The sequence below is a fragment of the Somniosus microcephalus genome, chromosome 13 (genome assembly GCF_052327205.1).
Source record: "Somniosus microcephalus isolate GS21.2 chromosome 13, FLI_Smic_1.0, whole genome shotgun sequence".
Lineage (NCBI taxonomy): Eukaryota > Metazoa > Chordata > Chondrichthyes > Squaliformes > Somniosidae > Somniosus > Somniosus microcephalus.
The window spans coordinates 18,209,858-18,225,211 of record NC_140999.1 but is presented as its reverse complement, the minus strand read 5'-3'; the positions used below and the strand labels follow the sequence as shown (position 1 = coordinate 18,225,211).

General features: G+C 40.4%; 1 protein-coding gene across 3 annotated transcripts in view; it reads left to right on the top strand.

Moving 5' to 3' along the window:
* Window positions 1-2,855: 2,855 nt before the first annotated feature.
* LOC147108101 (mesoderm induction early response protein 2-like) overlaps window positions 2,856-15,354 on the top strand; it is a 137,110-nt gene continuing 124,611 nt past the window's right edge. The window contains exons 1-3 of one of the 3 annotated variants that reach the window (XM_086004588.1): window positions 2,856-2,913; window positions 11,976-12,049; window positions 13,846-14,253. In XM_086004588.1, the coding sequence (XP_085860714.1) occupies window positions 14,149-14,253 (105 nt within the window). In that variant the 5' untranslated portion in view covers window positions 2,856-2,913; window positions 11,976-12,049; window positions 13,846-14,148. Of the gene's footprint in view, window positions 3,081-11,975; window positions 12,050-13,845; window positions 14,254-15,354 lie in introns of all 3 variants that reach the window. The other 2 variants (XM_086004589.1, XM_086004590.1) reach the window with 2 other exon arrangements.

The following is a 15,354-nucleotide window of genomic DNA, read 5'->3' as shown; positions in this document are numbered from 1 at the left end:
AAGCTCTGGAATTCCCTATTTAAACCTCTCCGCCTCTCTACCTCTCTTTCCTCCTTTAAGATGCTCCTTAAAACCTACCTCTTTGACCAAGCCCTTTGTCATCTGCACTAATGGCCTGTATTTTCCGATCCCTACAGGTGTGTACGCGCTGTGTACACACCCGTAGGGACCTCGCAAGTGCCGGTTTCAGATCGCACGCCTGCCCTGGAGAAGGGCATCTGCGGGTGGAGAGTTCCGCTTTCTGCAGAACCTCCGCCCGCTGAAATCCCTTAAAAATTGTACGCCTGGTAAAAACATAAGAGTTGGAAAAAGTAAAAAAAAAAAAAAAATTTTTCACCCATTTATAATTTTTAAATACTTTAAAAAAGGTAAGTTTATTTTTAGCCCCGTAAAAAACTTTAATTTATTTTTCAAAAAATTACATTTTTGTTTAAAATATTTAATTTAATGTAATTTGAACTAATTTTAAAACGTGATTTAAAAAAAAAAAATTTAATGTTTTGATTTGTTTTTGGAGTGATCCCCATTCATACTTTTGACAGGTCAAAGCTGTCAAAGGTATGAAGGGAGAGTCCCTTCTTTCATTGGTTCCCCATGGCCCACGTGATCCCAGGATCACTTGCGAACCGCCTGCGTCCCTGGGATATCTGGGCCCTGCGCATTTCGTAGCGCAGAGGCCCAGGAGCGGAAATGTCCGGACCTCCGGAACACTCAGGTAAGGGCGCAGATTTTTTCCAGATCGGAGGCCTCCGCATGCAGGAAGCCCCCGATCGGAAAATACGGGCCAATATCTCCTTGTGTGGCTCGGTGTCAAATTTTGTTTTATAACACTCCTGTGATGCGCCTTGGGACATTTTACTATATTAAAGGCACTATATAAATACAAGTTGTTGTTGAAGCGAGCCACAATGTTTGGTTCCTATTTTTATTGCACATCGACCTTAAAAGTAAATACAGTTTCATTCCAATGAGGGTTCCAATGAAATGTTAACCTCTCTTTCCAGGTGCTAATAGATTCCAGTGTGCTTCCAATATTTTTAATATCCAGCCCCTGCAGTTTCTCTCTGTTAAACAGAAAAAACAAATCTCCACTGGTTTGTGATCTGTTTGGCCCACTCCCCCAATCATATCGGCGGTTCTGAAAATGAGTCTCTTATGGCGAGCTGAGTGAGGCTTTTGTTTGGTTCTCAGTTGGTGACACTGGGGAACCCAGTGTCTTCTTATGGGTTATTTTAGAAGAGAATACAGATAATAGTAAACAGACAAATCAACACACTATCGGGAAATTCTCAGCTTTCTTACACTTCAGCAAGGAGGTGCACTCAAATGCACACATATGCACAAATCTGCTAACTGAGTACAGATGTGCACCAGGTTTGAATGGAAACCCTTAGGCTCATTTCTGCACGGTTGCTCTGGGGCAATGTGGCAGTAAGTTTACAAACACGGAGTGTTGGAGTGAAAGAAAGACTTGTATTTATATAGCACCTTTCACAACCTCAGGACATCCCAAAGTGCTTTCATAGAATGGTCACAGCACAGAAGGAGGCCATTCGGCCCGTCGAGCCCGTGCCGGCTCTCTGCAAGAGCACTTTGGCTAATCCCACACCCCAGTCCTTTCCCCGTAGCCCTGCAATTTTTTTTCCTTCAGGTACTTATCCAATTCCCTTTTGAAAGCCACGATTGAATCTGCCTCCACCATCCATTCAGCCAGTGCATTCCAGATCCTAACCACTCGCTGCGTAAAAACATTTTTCCTCATGTCACCTTTGGTTCTTTTGCCAATCACCTTAAATCTGTGTCCTCTGGTTCTTGACTCTTCCACCAACAGGAACAGTTTCACTCTACTCTGTCTAGACCCCTCATGATTTTTGAGTACCTCCATCAAATCGCCTCGCCACCTTCTCTGCTCCAAGGAGAACAACCCCAGTTTCTCTCGTCTATCCTTGTAACTGAAGTCCCTCATCCCTGGAACCATTCTCGTAAATCTTTTCTGCACCCTCTCTAAGGCCTTCACAGCCTTCCTAAAGTGCGGTGCTTTACAGCCAATGAAGTACTGTTGAAGTGCAGTCACTGTTGTAATGTCGGGAAGTGAGTGAGAGAGCCCTGTTGAGACTCTAATAGAAACATAGAAGATAGGAGCAGGAGTAGGCCATTCGGCCCCTCGAGCCTGTTCCGCCATTCAATGAGATCATGGCTGATCATCCAAATTCAGTACCCTGTCCCTGCTTTCTCCCCATATCCCTTGATCCCTTTAGTCTTAAGAAATATATCTAACTCCTTCTTGAATATATTTAATGAATTGGCCTCTACTGCCTTCTGTGGTAGAGAATTCCACAGGTTCACCACTCTCTGGGTGAAGAAATTCCTCCTCATCTCTGTCCTAAATGGCTTACCCCTTATCCTTAGACTGTGACCCCTGGTTCTGGACTCCCCCGCCATCGGGAACATCTAGTCTGTCTAGTCCTGTTAGAATTTTATAAGTTTCAATGAGATCCCCTCTCATTCTTCTAAACTCCAGCGAGTATAAGCCCAATCAACCCAATCTCTCCTAATACGTCATTCCTGCCATCCCAGGTATCAGTCTGGTGAATCTTCGCCGCACTCCCTCCATGGCAAGAACATCCTTCCTGATGACCTGGCAGAGAGAGAAAGAAAGAAAAAAAGAATGAAAGACAGACAACATGTCCTCTCTACACAGCAAGGAAAATAAAAGGGTGACTTGCTACCTGTGGCCCCTTTATATAAACGCAATAAAGGCAACTACACCGCCCCAGTGACACACACCCCTCTGCTGTAGTCCTCTGCACTCCCTCCTGCCGCCAGCAGCGGCGCTGTCCAGCAACACACTACTTTACATCCGGGAACCGGCGTTCGGATTTCCCAGGCAGAGACAGAAACAATATGGCGGAGGTGAGGCGGCGAAAGAGCTGGTTTTACCCTGATGTGATTTAATGACCGCGCCGCGTCTTTTTTTTGGTTGGGGCTGGCCACCGAGCGGCCGGCTGTTGAGGCGTCTAGATCGAGGTGGCGGCGCTTGAGCCGCTGGGGTTGGTGGAATTTGGAGTCGGCGGGTGCAGGTATTAACGGCGAGTGTTTTTTTTAATTTTGTTTTGAGGGGGGGCGGGTAGGGGGGCTCGAGCGCCTGTCCCGGCCCGGCTGACAGCTCCCGGTGCCCACTGCGCCTGCGCGCCAGCCCTCTCACTGTTTGTAAACTTACTGCCACATTGGCCCAGAGGAGCTCAGAAAGCAACTGTGCAGGAATGAGCCTTAGGGTTTCCATTCAAACCTGGTGCATACCTGTACTCAGTTTTTTATATATATATTATAGCAGATTTGTGAGTGTATATATATATATAGCAGATTTGTGAGTATATATATATATATATAGCAGATTTGTGAGTATATATACATATAGCAGATTTGTGTGTATATATATATAGCAGATTTGTGTGTGTATATATATATATATAGCAGATTTGTGTGTATATTATAGCAGATTTGTGTGTATATTATAGCAGATGTGTGTATATATACCAGATGTGTGTATATATAGCAGATGTGCGTGTATATATAGCAGATGTGTGTGTGTGTGTATATAGCAGATGTGTGTGTGTGTGTATATAGCAGATGTGTGTGTGTGTATATAGCAGATGTGTGTGTGTATTATATATATATAGCAGATGTGTGTGTATTATATATATATAGCAGATGTGTGTGTGTGTATTTTATATATATATAGCAGATGTGTGTGTATTATATATATATAGCAGGTGTGTATGTGTATTATATATATGTAGCAGATGTGTGTGTATATACATAGCAGTGTGTATATATATAGCAGTTGTGTGTGTATATATATAGCAGATGTGTGTGTGTGTGTATATATATATATATATAGCAGATGTGTGTGTGTGTATTTATATATATATATATATATAGCATGTGTGTGTGTGTATATATATATATATATATATATATATAGCAGATGTGTGTGTGTGTGTGTGTATTTATATATATATATATATATATATAGCAGATGTGTGTGTGTGTATATATTATATATATATAGCAGATGTGTGTGTGTATTATATATATAGCAGATGTGTGTGTGTGTTTTATATATATATAGCAGATTGTGTGTGTGTATTTTATATATATATATAGCAGATGTGTGTGTATTATATATATATAGCAGATGTGTGTGTATATATATAGCGGATGTGTGTGTATATATATATAGCGGATGTGTGTGTATATATATAGCAGATTGTGTGTATATATATATATATAGCAGATGTGTGTGTGTATATATATAGCAGATGTGTGTGTGTGTATATATAGCAGATTGTGTGTGTATATATAGCAGGTGTGTGTGTATATATAGCAGATGTGTGTGTGTGTGTATATATATAGCAGGTGTGTGTGTGTGTATATATATAGCAGGTGTGTGTGTGTGTGTATATATATAGCAGATGTGTGTGTGTGTATATATATATAGCAGATGTGTGTGTGTGTATATATATAGCAGATGTGTGTGTATATATATATAGCAGATGTGTGTGTGTGTGTGTATATAGCAGATGTGTGTGTGTATATATATAGCAGATGTGTGTGTGTATATATATATAGCAGGTGTGTGTGTGTGTGTATATATATAGCAGATGTGTGTGTATATATATGTAGCAGATGTGTGTGTGTATATATATAGCAGATGTGTGTGTGTATATATAGCAGATGTGTGTGTATATATATATAGCAGATTGTGTGTGTGTATATATATAGCAGATTGTGTGTGTGTGTGTGTATATATATAGCAGATTGTGTGTGTATATATATATATTTTATATATATATAGCAGATTGTGTGTATATATATATAGCAGATATAGCAGATTTGTGTGTATATATATATATATAGCAGATTTGTGTGTATATATATAAAAAGCAGATTTGTGTGTATATATATAGATATAGATTTGTGTGTGTATATATATATATAGCAGATTTGTGTGTGTGTGTATATATATATATAGCAGATTTGTGTGTGTATGTATATATATATATAGCAGATTTGTGTGTGTATGTATATATATATAGCAGATTTGTGTGTGTATCTATATATAGCAGATTTGTGTGTGTGTATATTATATATATAGCAGATTTGTGTGTGTGTATATATAGCAGATTTGTGTGTATATATATAGCAGATTATTGTGTATATTATATATAGCAGATTTGTGTGTATTATATATATATATATAGCAGATTTGTGTGTGTATATATATAGCAGATTTGTGTGTGTATATATATATAGCAGATTTGTGTGTGTATATATATAGCAGATTTGTGTGTGTATATAGCAGATTTGTGTGTGTATATATATATATATATAGCAGATTTGTGTGTGTGTATATATATATAGAAATATAGCAGATTTGTGTGTATATAGCAGATTTGTGTGTATATATGTATATAGCAACTTTGTGTGTATATATGTATATAGCAGATTTGTGTGTGTATATATATGTATATAGCAGATTTGTGTGTGTATATATATATAGCAGATTTGTGTGTGTATGTATGTATATATATATATATAGCAGATTTTTGTGTGTATATATATAGCAGATTTGTGTGTATATATATATATAGCAAATTTGTGTGTGTGTATAATATATATATATAGCAGATTTGTGTGTATATATTATATATATATATAAAACTCTTTATTATCCGGCACCAACGGGACCGGTGTGGTGCCGGTTTATCAAAAAGTCCGGATTACAGAGAGGTATAGTTTAAAAGGTACGAGAGCGCCGTACACAGCAACAAATCCAGGCTTCCCTGTTGCTTAGCAACATGTGCAGGAACTCTGGCCACAGACCAAGCGTCCCTGTTGCTTAGCAACAAGTGCACGAACCCCAGTTACACAGCCACAGATCCAGGAACTGCCACTAATATGAAGTAAAACTTACCTGAACCTACTCCTGAATTTTGCCGGTTAACAGAGATTTCCGGTTATTTAGGTGCCGTTTAAAAGAGAGTTTCCTGTAGCAGTGTGTATGTATTTTATATATATATATATATATATATATATGTGTGTATATAGCAGATTTGCGTGTGTATATATATATTTGTATCTATATATATCAGACTGTGTGTGTGTATATATATATATATAAAGCAGATTTGTATATATATAATATAGCAGATTTGTGTATCTATAGCAGATTTGTGTATATATATATATATATGAGTTGTGTGTATATATAGCAGATTTGTGTGTATATTGTATGTATAGCAGATCTGCGCGTGTGTATATATGGCAGATTTGCATGTGTATATATATGTATAGCAGATTTGCGCATATATATATATGGCAGATTTGTGTGTATATATCAGATTTGTGCATATACACAGTGTGCATGCATTTGAGTGCACCTCCTTGCTGAAGTACAAGAAAGCTGAGAATTTCTTGATAGAGGATCTTTTAGCTAGTTTCTTGAAGTGTTCTTAGTTGAAGCATTAGTTGTCTTTATTTTTAATATATTTAATATTGGCCCAGAACTTCAAAACAGTTTTACAGTTTTGAAAACTAGGCAGAGTTGCCGGCTTGTGATTGGATATGTTTTGATGCATTATTTCTGCCGCTAGATTCTACTATCTTGCGACTACGCCTGTATTCAAAGCAATGCTAGCTTGCCTGAGTCTGGTACAACAAGCAGTGTAATATAGGACATTATTCCATCACAATTGTATGTGGTAAGCTGTGTCCAATGGTTGGGTAAATGACGTAATGTAAGCAAGATGGAAATGCTAGTTTAACTGAATGGAGCAGCGCGTCAAACAGCAGAAATACACATAGAACAGAAGATTGCTGTTGAGTTTAAAAACTCCGTTTTCAATAGACCAAAAGCGTTAGAACTGGGAAGCTTGGAAGAAACTGGGAGATGTGATAGAATGGCAAGCAATGCAGAAGCATATGAGAGCCGGGTGTTATAAAAGATCAAATAACTCTGCATTGCAAAGTAAGGATGAGGTTATTCTCAATTCATTTTAATTCGCAAAATGGTAACAACCCCACATAATCTTCGTTTTTTATTTCCCAAACGACTAATCGTAATCATATAGTTCTGATCAAAAAAACGTTTCTTCCCGTGTCACCATGGAATGTTGTCTACAAGTCAGCCATTTGTGTTAATGGCTGCCATGTTGTGGCATAGTCCTGTTAATATACTTTTTAGTATACTGTCAGCAATTAAATATTCCTTTCAAAAATACGAATTGAATGTTCCTACAAGGTGAGTGATCCTTGAATAATGGTTGCTGCTTCTCATGGGAAAAACCTAACCAAATTCTCAGCAGTGAAGAGCATCTATGTGTGTGCGATTGAGTGCACATCCTTGCTGAAGTATAAGAAAGCTGAGAATTTCTTGATGGAGATCTTTTAGTTAGTTTCTTACCAAATATTGGACAGCCACATACAGTATTTGGTATTCTCTTTCTCTCCCTCCCCATTGCGCATATGCAGAATGTAATCCAGTAAATGACCCAATATACTCTGATGTTCAAAAGAAAACTGGAGCTGCCAGTGCTTACTGATGTCTTCATGAAGAGTGATTCAGAACAAAAAGAAGCACAATCAACATGATCGTTATCACACATCAAATATACGAAAAAGGCAAAGAGTCTGGAATTCTACTTCGACATTTGATGAAGTCGACAGATCTTGATTGCAGAAACTGCAGTCCAAGTTTGGACATCTGAAAAAGGATGTGCAGATTGTTCACCAACTACATGTATGCTTGAGAGATTGTGTGTAGATGGTGCCCTTTCCAAACCATTTAACATCCTAAGGATCAAGCCTGGTTGTGTTCTTGTACCAAACCTCTTTGGTCTCTTTACAGCAGTGATTAATGTCACAAAAGATTGGAATGCAGTCACACACATCAGGTTCCGTACATCTGGAAAACTTTTCAATTTGAGCAGACTGCATGGTTTGGTCATTCACGGAGTCTTGTTTGCAGATGATGACTACACTTGAAGCACATACCCAGTAATACTGACAACGTTTCACACACACAATTGCAGCAGTCGTGAAGAATTATGGCCTCACCACCAACCTAACAAAAACAGGTGATTGTGCCAATCTGCACCCAATAAACAATATGTCACACCATCAACATCAATGATACTGGACTGAATACAGTTAACAGTGTTTATCTGCCTGGGACGTTTTCTGTTGAACACTGCTCTCACTGATCAGAAAGTGTTTTCATATTAGAAAGGACACTTTCTGCTTAGGCAGGCTGAAATGAACAAGGCTAGGGCCAACTTGGTATACCGTCAAACATCAATCGTGAAGTCTATTACGCAGTTATGATCTCAACTTCAGAAATGGGGATGTTCGCTGATGATTGCACAGTGTTCGGTTCCATTCACAACTCCTCAGATAATGAAGCAGTACGTGCCCGCCTGCAACAAGACCTGGATGACATTCAGACTTGGGCTGATAAGTGACAAGTAACATTCGCGCCACACAAGTGCCAGGCAATGACTATCTCCAACAAGAGAGAGTCTAGCCAATTCCCATGACATACAACGACATTACCATCGCCGAATCCCCCACCATCAACATCCTGGGGTCACCATTGACCAGACACTTAATTGGACCAGCCACATAAATACTGTGGCTACAAGAGCAGGTCAGAGACTGGGTATTCTGTGGCGAGTGTCTCACCTCCTGACTCCCCAAAGCCTTTCCACCATCTACAAGGCACAAGTCAGAAGTGTGATGGAATACTCCCCACTTGCCTAAATGAGTGCAGTTCCAACAACACTCCCAAGAAGCTTGACACCATCCGGGATAAAGCAGCCCGCTTGATTGGCACCCCATTCACCACCTTAAATATTCACTCCCTCCACCACCAGCGTACCGTGGCTGCAGTGTGTACCACCTACAAGATGCACTGCAGCAACTCGCCAAGGCTTCTTCAATAGCACCTTCCAAACCCGCGACCTCTTCCACCTAGAAGGACATGGGCAGCAGGCGCATGGGAACATCAGCACCTTCAAGTTCTCCTCCAAGTCACACACCACCCTGACTTGGAAGTATATCGCCGATCCTTCATCGTTGCTGAGTCAAAATCCTGGAACTCCCTAACAGCACCGTGGGAGTACCTTCACCACGTGGACTTCAGCGGTTCAAGAAGGTGGCTCACCACCACCTTCTCAAGGGCAATTAGGGATGGGCAATAAATGCTGGCCTTGCCAGCGATGCCCACACCCCGTGTTCTTTGAATTGGCAGAAGAAGCACAACGTGAAGCTGTGCGACATGCTTCTTGGACACCAACCAAGATGGTATCCAGTGCTACACGCAGAATGAGCAACTCTTCAAATGGAGTGAGGGTAACCACATCAACAGCAATGTGAGTAATAACCAAGTGACCGAAGCGGGACTTTTGTATGTACGTGCTTTGGGAAGCCCTGTGCTTTGGGATTGGAGTAAGCAGCGATAGAAAATGACTAACTCTTGACCAACCAGCTGTGATTGAAGAACTACCAACCACAGTTAATGGAAGTAGGTAGAACTTATCCCTTTTATCAAGTTTCAGCCTGACTCAGTTGGTAGTGCACTCAGGATTGAGTATATAATCTAGGTTGACAGTGCAGTACTGAGGGAGTGCCACATTGTTAGAGGTGCCAGCTTTCGGATGAGACTTTAAGCAGTCTGTTAAGTAGACATAAATGATCCCAGGGCACTATTTGAAGAAGAGCTGGGAGTTTCTCCATATTTTATTTAGCATTCTTTTAACCAAAACTACCAAACAGATTATCATTTGCTGTTGGTGGGATGTTACGTGTGCAAATTTGCTGCTATCCTTGCCTACATAACAGTGATTACACTAGAAAAAGTAATTTATTGGTTGTGAAACATTTCAGGATGTCTTAGTGTTGTATAGATCTAAGTATCCATTCTTTCTTCCTTCTTTCACCCCCCTGCTCCCCCTTGCCGCCCTCACTTCTTGTTTTCTCGTTCTGTCTTTTTTCTCTTTCTATCTTCCTGCTTTCTTTCTGTGTCTCTCTGTCTCCTCTCTGTTTTCCCTGATGATTAATGGCTTTGTATAAAGGAAAACTTTTGAAGGAGAACAGTGAACAAAAATGACTAATTGACCAACAGAAATTGTCAATTATAGTAAATTCTGCTAATGGATTTGTCGTCTTCAGTTAGATTGATTACAGTACTCTCATTTAATGACCAAATGCAAGTGATGGATCATATCTACAACATTTTGTTTTCAGAACATCTGATTGCAATTGTAATAGAACTCTGTAGAGGTACTCATCATGCTGGGTGTCTACCCTGTAGCAGATGACCTCTTAAACCACCTCTGCTGCTGTATCTTCCTCACAAGTGCTTGGTGCCTTACTTTTAAGCTTTCATCTCAACATTACTAGGTCTTCTCCCATTGTATGTGTATCTCTGGTGGTGACATTTGGTGCTGAGGTGTGTGGTGCTCTTCAGATGGTAGTCCTCTCCGTATTCTCCTTGCTCTAAGGTCCATTGAAGTCATTGGGAATCAGGGGAAAAACGCTCCACTGGCTGGAGTCATACCTAGCAAAAAGATGGTTGTGGTTGTTGAAGGCCAATCATCACAGCCCCAGGACATCGCTGCAGGAGTTCCTCAGGGCAATGTCCTAGGCCCAATCACCTTCAGCTGCTTCATCAATGACCTTCCCTCCATCATAAGGTCAGATGTGTGGATGCTCGCTGATTGCACAGTGTTCAATTTCATTTGGAACTCTCCAGATAATGAAGTAGTCCATGTCCGCATGCAGCAAGACCTGGATGACATTCAGGCTTGGGCTAATAAGTGGCAAGTAACATTCGCGCCACACAAGTGTGCCAGGTAATGACTATCTCCAACAAGAGAGAGTCTAACCACTGCCCCTTGACATTCAACGGAATTGCCATCGCCGAATCCCCCACCATCAACATCCTAGGGGTCACCATTGACCAGAAACTTAACTGGACCAGCCACATAAATACTGTGGTTACAAGAGCAGGTCAGAGGCTGGGTATTCTGCGATGAGTGTCTTACCTCCTGACTCCCCAAAGCCTTTCCACCATCTACAAGGCACAAGTCAGGAGTGTGATGGAATACTCTCCACTTGCCTGGATCAGTGCAGCTCTAACAACAATCAAGAAGCTCGACACCATCCAGGACAAAGCAGCCCGCTTGATTGGCACCCCATCCACCACCTTAAACATTCACTCCCTCTGCCACCGGCGCAACGTGGCTGCAGTGTGTACCATCTACAAGATGCACTGCAGCAACTCGCCAAGGCTTCTTCGACAGCAACTCCCAAACCCACGACCTCTTCCACCTAGAAGGACAAGGGCAGCAGGCGCATAGGAACACCACCACCTCCAAGTCACACACCATCCTGACTTGGAAATATATCGCCGATCCTTCAGTGTCGCTGGGTCAAAATCCTGGAACTCCCTCCCTAACAGCACTGTGGGAGAACCTTCACCCCACGGACTGCAGCAGTTCAAGAAGGGTGCTCATCACCACCTTCTCAAGGGCAGTTGGGGATGGGCAATAAATGCTGGCCATGCCAGCGACACCCACATTCCAGGACCAAATAAAAAAAAAGGTAGAGCAGATAGCGCATAAAGCTCACTTTCCCATTTTTGTATAATTTAATTACTTGCACTGTTATGTATTTGTGCAAAATCGATGTGTAAGGACACGTTGAAGTAACACCATACAATTCATAGACTATATATGATTAATATATATGGTATTTACCACTAGTTCTGCACACTTGTCCAATCTCCAGACTATGCTGCCTGTATTAATCAACTATTGCTTCCTCTATGGCGGCAGTTGTTTCACGAGATGGAATTCACTGCCTGTTCCGTGCAATGCCCTGCCGTTATATGTAAATTTTTTCTTTAAATATAGGATTAGTGACGACTGAGATACCATGATTTGGTGCAAGAAAATTGGTTTTTGCATCACGTCCTGTCCTTGTCATGGTATGTATAATGTAGTTTGCATAATCCGCTATTTTCACTTCTAAAACCTCATTCACTATATCCCTGCTAAAATTTATCTGTCAGTACAGCATTTGTGCTTTTGTTTTACTTCCTTTTGAAGTGTAATGATATTTATTTTAAACTGTTGTTTTATTAAGGAACTGTGTCTAATAGGCATACCATAATAGGAATTTCAATATCTCCCAGTCAACCTCTGATTGATTGATTGATTGTTTGTAAAACATTGCTGGTGTCTTGTCTCCTTTCTGGCGAAGGATCTAACTGAAAATTTGAGCCAAATTTGTCACAATCTTCGTGCTCTCGGTAAAGGTGATTGGGCAATCTTTACCGTGCCCAAATACAGTATTGTAATCTGAAAGCAGAGCATGGAAAGGAAGGTGCTATTGAGTGAAATGGCAAAGGAATCCAATTTTATTTTTTAGAAGTGTTTTTTGGATGGGGGCGAGACTAGCAAGTCACCATTTATTGTCCAACTCTAGTTACCCTGAGAAGTTGGTGGTGGGCCTTCTTGAACCGCTGCAGTCCTTGTGCTCCCTCAGTAGCGTTATGTAGGGAATTCCTGGATACATAAGAATTAGGAGCAGGAGTCGGCCATACGGCCCCTCGAGCCTGCTCCGCCATTCAAAAAGATCATGGCCGATCTTCAACCTCAACTCCAATTTCCCGCCTGATCCCCATATCTCTTGTTTTCCCTAGAATGCAAAAATCTATCTATCTCAGCCTTGAATATACTCAATGACTGAGCCTCCACAGCCCTCTGGGGTAGAGAATTCCAAAGATTCACAACCCTCTGAGTGAAGAAATTCCTCCTCATCTCAGTCTTAAATGGCCGATCACTTATCCTGAGACTATGTCCCCTAGTTCTAGATTCGGACCCAGCAACAATGAAGGAATGGCAATATATAGTAGGATGGTGTATGACATGGAGGGGAACGTGTATATTTTCCAATATCTAGAGTGACAATTGTAAAATTAGTTCGATTGATCAAATGCAGACTGATTGTCATTGCACTTCAAAACGAATTCATTAATTGTGAAGTGCTTTGATATATTATATGATAAGGCATTATATAAATATGAGTTCCTTTTCTTTCTGCATGTTAACTATGGGATCATTGTAGGGTTAAAATTGCGGTGTGTAATCCGGTGAATCTTGAACAATTAATTTAGAAGCATGTCTGTAATGCTGAATTTGATTTGTTACGACTATCTTGTCATACCCAGACCACTTTACCCACCATTAAGTTTGGACAGATGAACACAATGACCACTTCAATGAATTTATTCACAATATAATTTTTGTTATTGCACAAATGTTCTCATTGAAACTATCCTCATCAACAGGGCAAGGATCAGAATAACACTTTGATTAAAGTGAGTCTATTAAAATCAGTCATTTTATAGTTTTTTTTAAACAAATAATGAAAGATATGATAATATGGTTAGACTTCCTCTGGCATACACATAGAGCTGTTAGCTAATACACCATGCCATGGTGCCTTATTTGTGAAGTTAGTGTCAAACTGTCATAGAATCATGGAATCTTACAGCACAGAAGGAGGCCATTCGCCCCATTGTGCATGTGCTAGCTCTTTGAAAGAGCTACTTTGTTTGTCCAACTCCCCTGCTGTTTCCCCATAGCCCTGCCAATTTTTCCTTTTGAAGTGTATATCCAATTCTTTTTTGGAAAGTTACTATTGAAGGAGGGGAGGGGGATCCTTTAAACCCTAGCTCTGGCAGCCTGTGCTTAAGCTCTTGGGATGTGTCCCTAATAGGTTTCCATATCGGGCAGACAAAAATTTATCGGCTTGCTTCAGAAACTCTTGAACATGGTGATGGGTTGCCACATGTGTCGAATACCTAACTGACCTTAAAACAAAAGGCGTTCCTCAGCTCTCCATTTGCCAGCCATTTTATGCTCGAGAGGTCCTTGACCAATTCTGCTGTGTTCAGAACAAATCCCGGCAGGAACCAATTTTCAGAATGAGCGAGGTGTTCCCAATTGTCTAATAACAGACTGCGGAGCTGAAAACTGCAAGTGATGTGCACCATAGGATCTCTTTGCTTGATGTCAGTGGATGTCTTTTCAGCCACAAAGTGCTGGTTATTTGAGATCTGTGTGGAACAATTACTCTACAAAGGTAGAACAGTGTTTGAACCGAACACTGCTGGACAGCTATGGGGTAAGTACTTCTCTTTACAGTATCCTTCCCTCTAATTTGCTATTTATGTGGCAGTATTTCATTCCCTGCCGGTTGCTGTACAAAGTAAACTCCAGATTCACAGCATGCTGTGCACTCCAGCATTCGAACTTGTGTGCAATAACTGCATTACAATTATTTCAATCTTGCTCAAATAGATCATGTTAATAGTGAGTACGATAGTTAAAATCATTAATTTTTTTAAAGCATGTATGCAATAAATATATTGTCAGGCCATGTGTTCATATATACTTTTAACAGACATAGGGTTCAAGATGTACATATAGTTCACTTTGATTTGTGCAACTTCAAACTTTGTAAAAGTACTGACTTGTTAATCCTGTCGGTTCCACATTGCCCTCTGGACATATAGGGAATGCAAAGCTTAGCTTCTTTAAGCCTTTTCAAAGTTGTTTTAAAATAAAAACAAACTCTTAACTTCTCAGCAGTTCCTACGATAGTTGACATATTTTACCTGTTATTTACAGTTACTTTTACAATTTGGAGTGCAGTTACGTCTTTGTGCTGTAGTATAGGGAGAGAGAAGGTAGATGTAGAAAATGGACCACTAATGTGGCTTACTGAGCAATTCTTTACCAATTTGTATTATGATTTAAAAATAATGGGCTACTACAATGGAATAGCTAGTTCTCTAATTGAAATTATCCGATATTGATATTGGTTTACAATTTCCTTTGTGCATGATCTGCCACAAATAGAACCGTAGATGTGTAATACATAAGTTGTTGGTCATGAGTGGCATTAAGTGGGGGGACAAACGATTTCAACCCATTGAGATATGTGGAGCTTGCATTATGAGCAGCAGCTCATAGACCTCTTGTTACAAGTTGGTGCACTGTGTAACCAAGTAACCAAACGCTGCCTACATCTCCATGATTCTACATTTTAAAATTGAAGCACTTTGTTTACTCGCTGTGCGGGCATGTGCTCGTATCTGGATAACAACAACAAACTTGCATTTATATAGCGCCTTTTAACGTAGTAAAATGTCCCAAGGCGTTTCACAGGGAGCGTGATCAAACAACGTTTGACACCGAGTTACAGAAGCAGATATTAGGACAG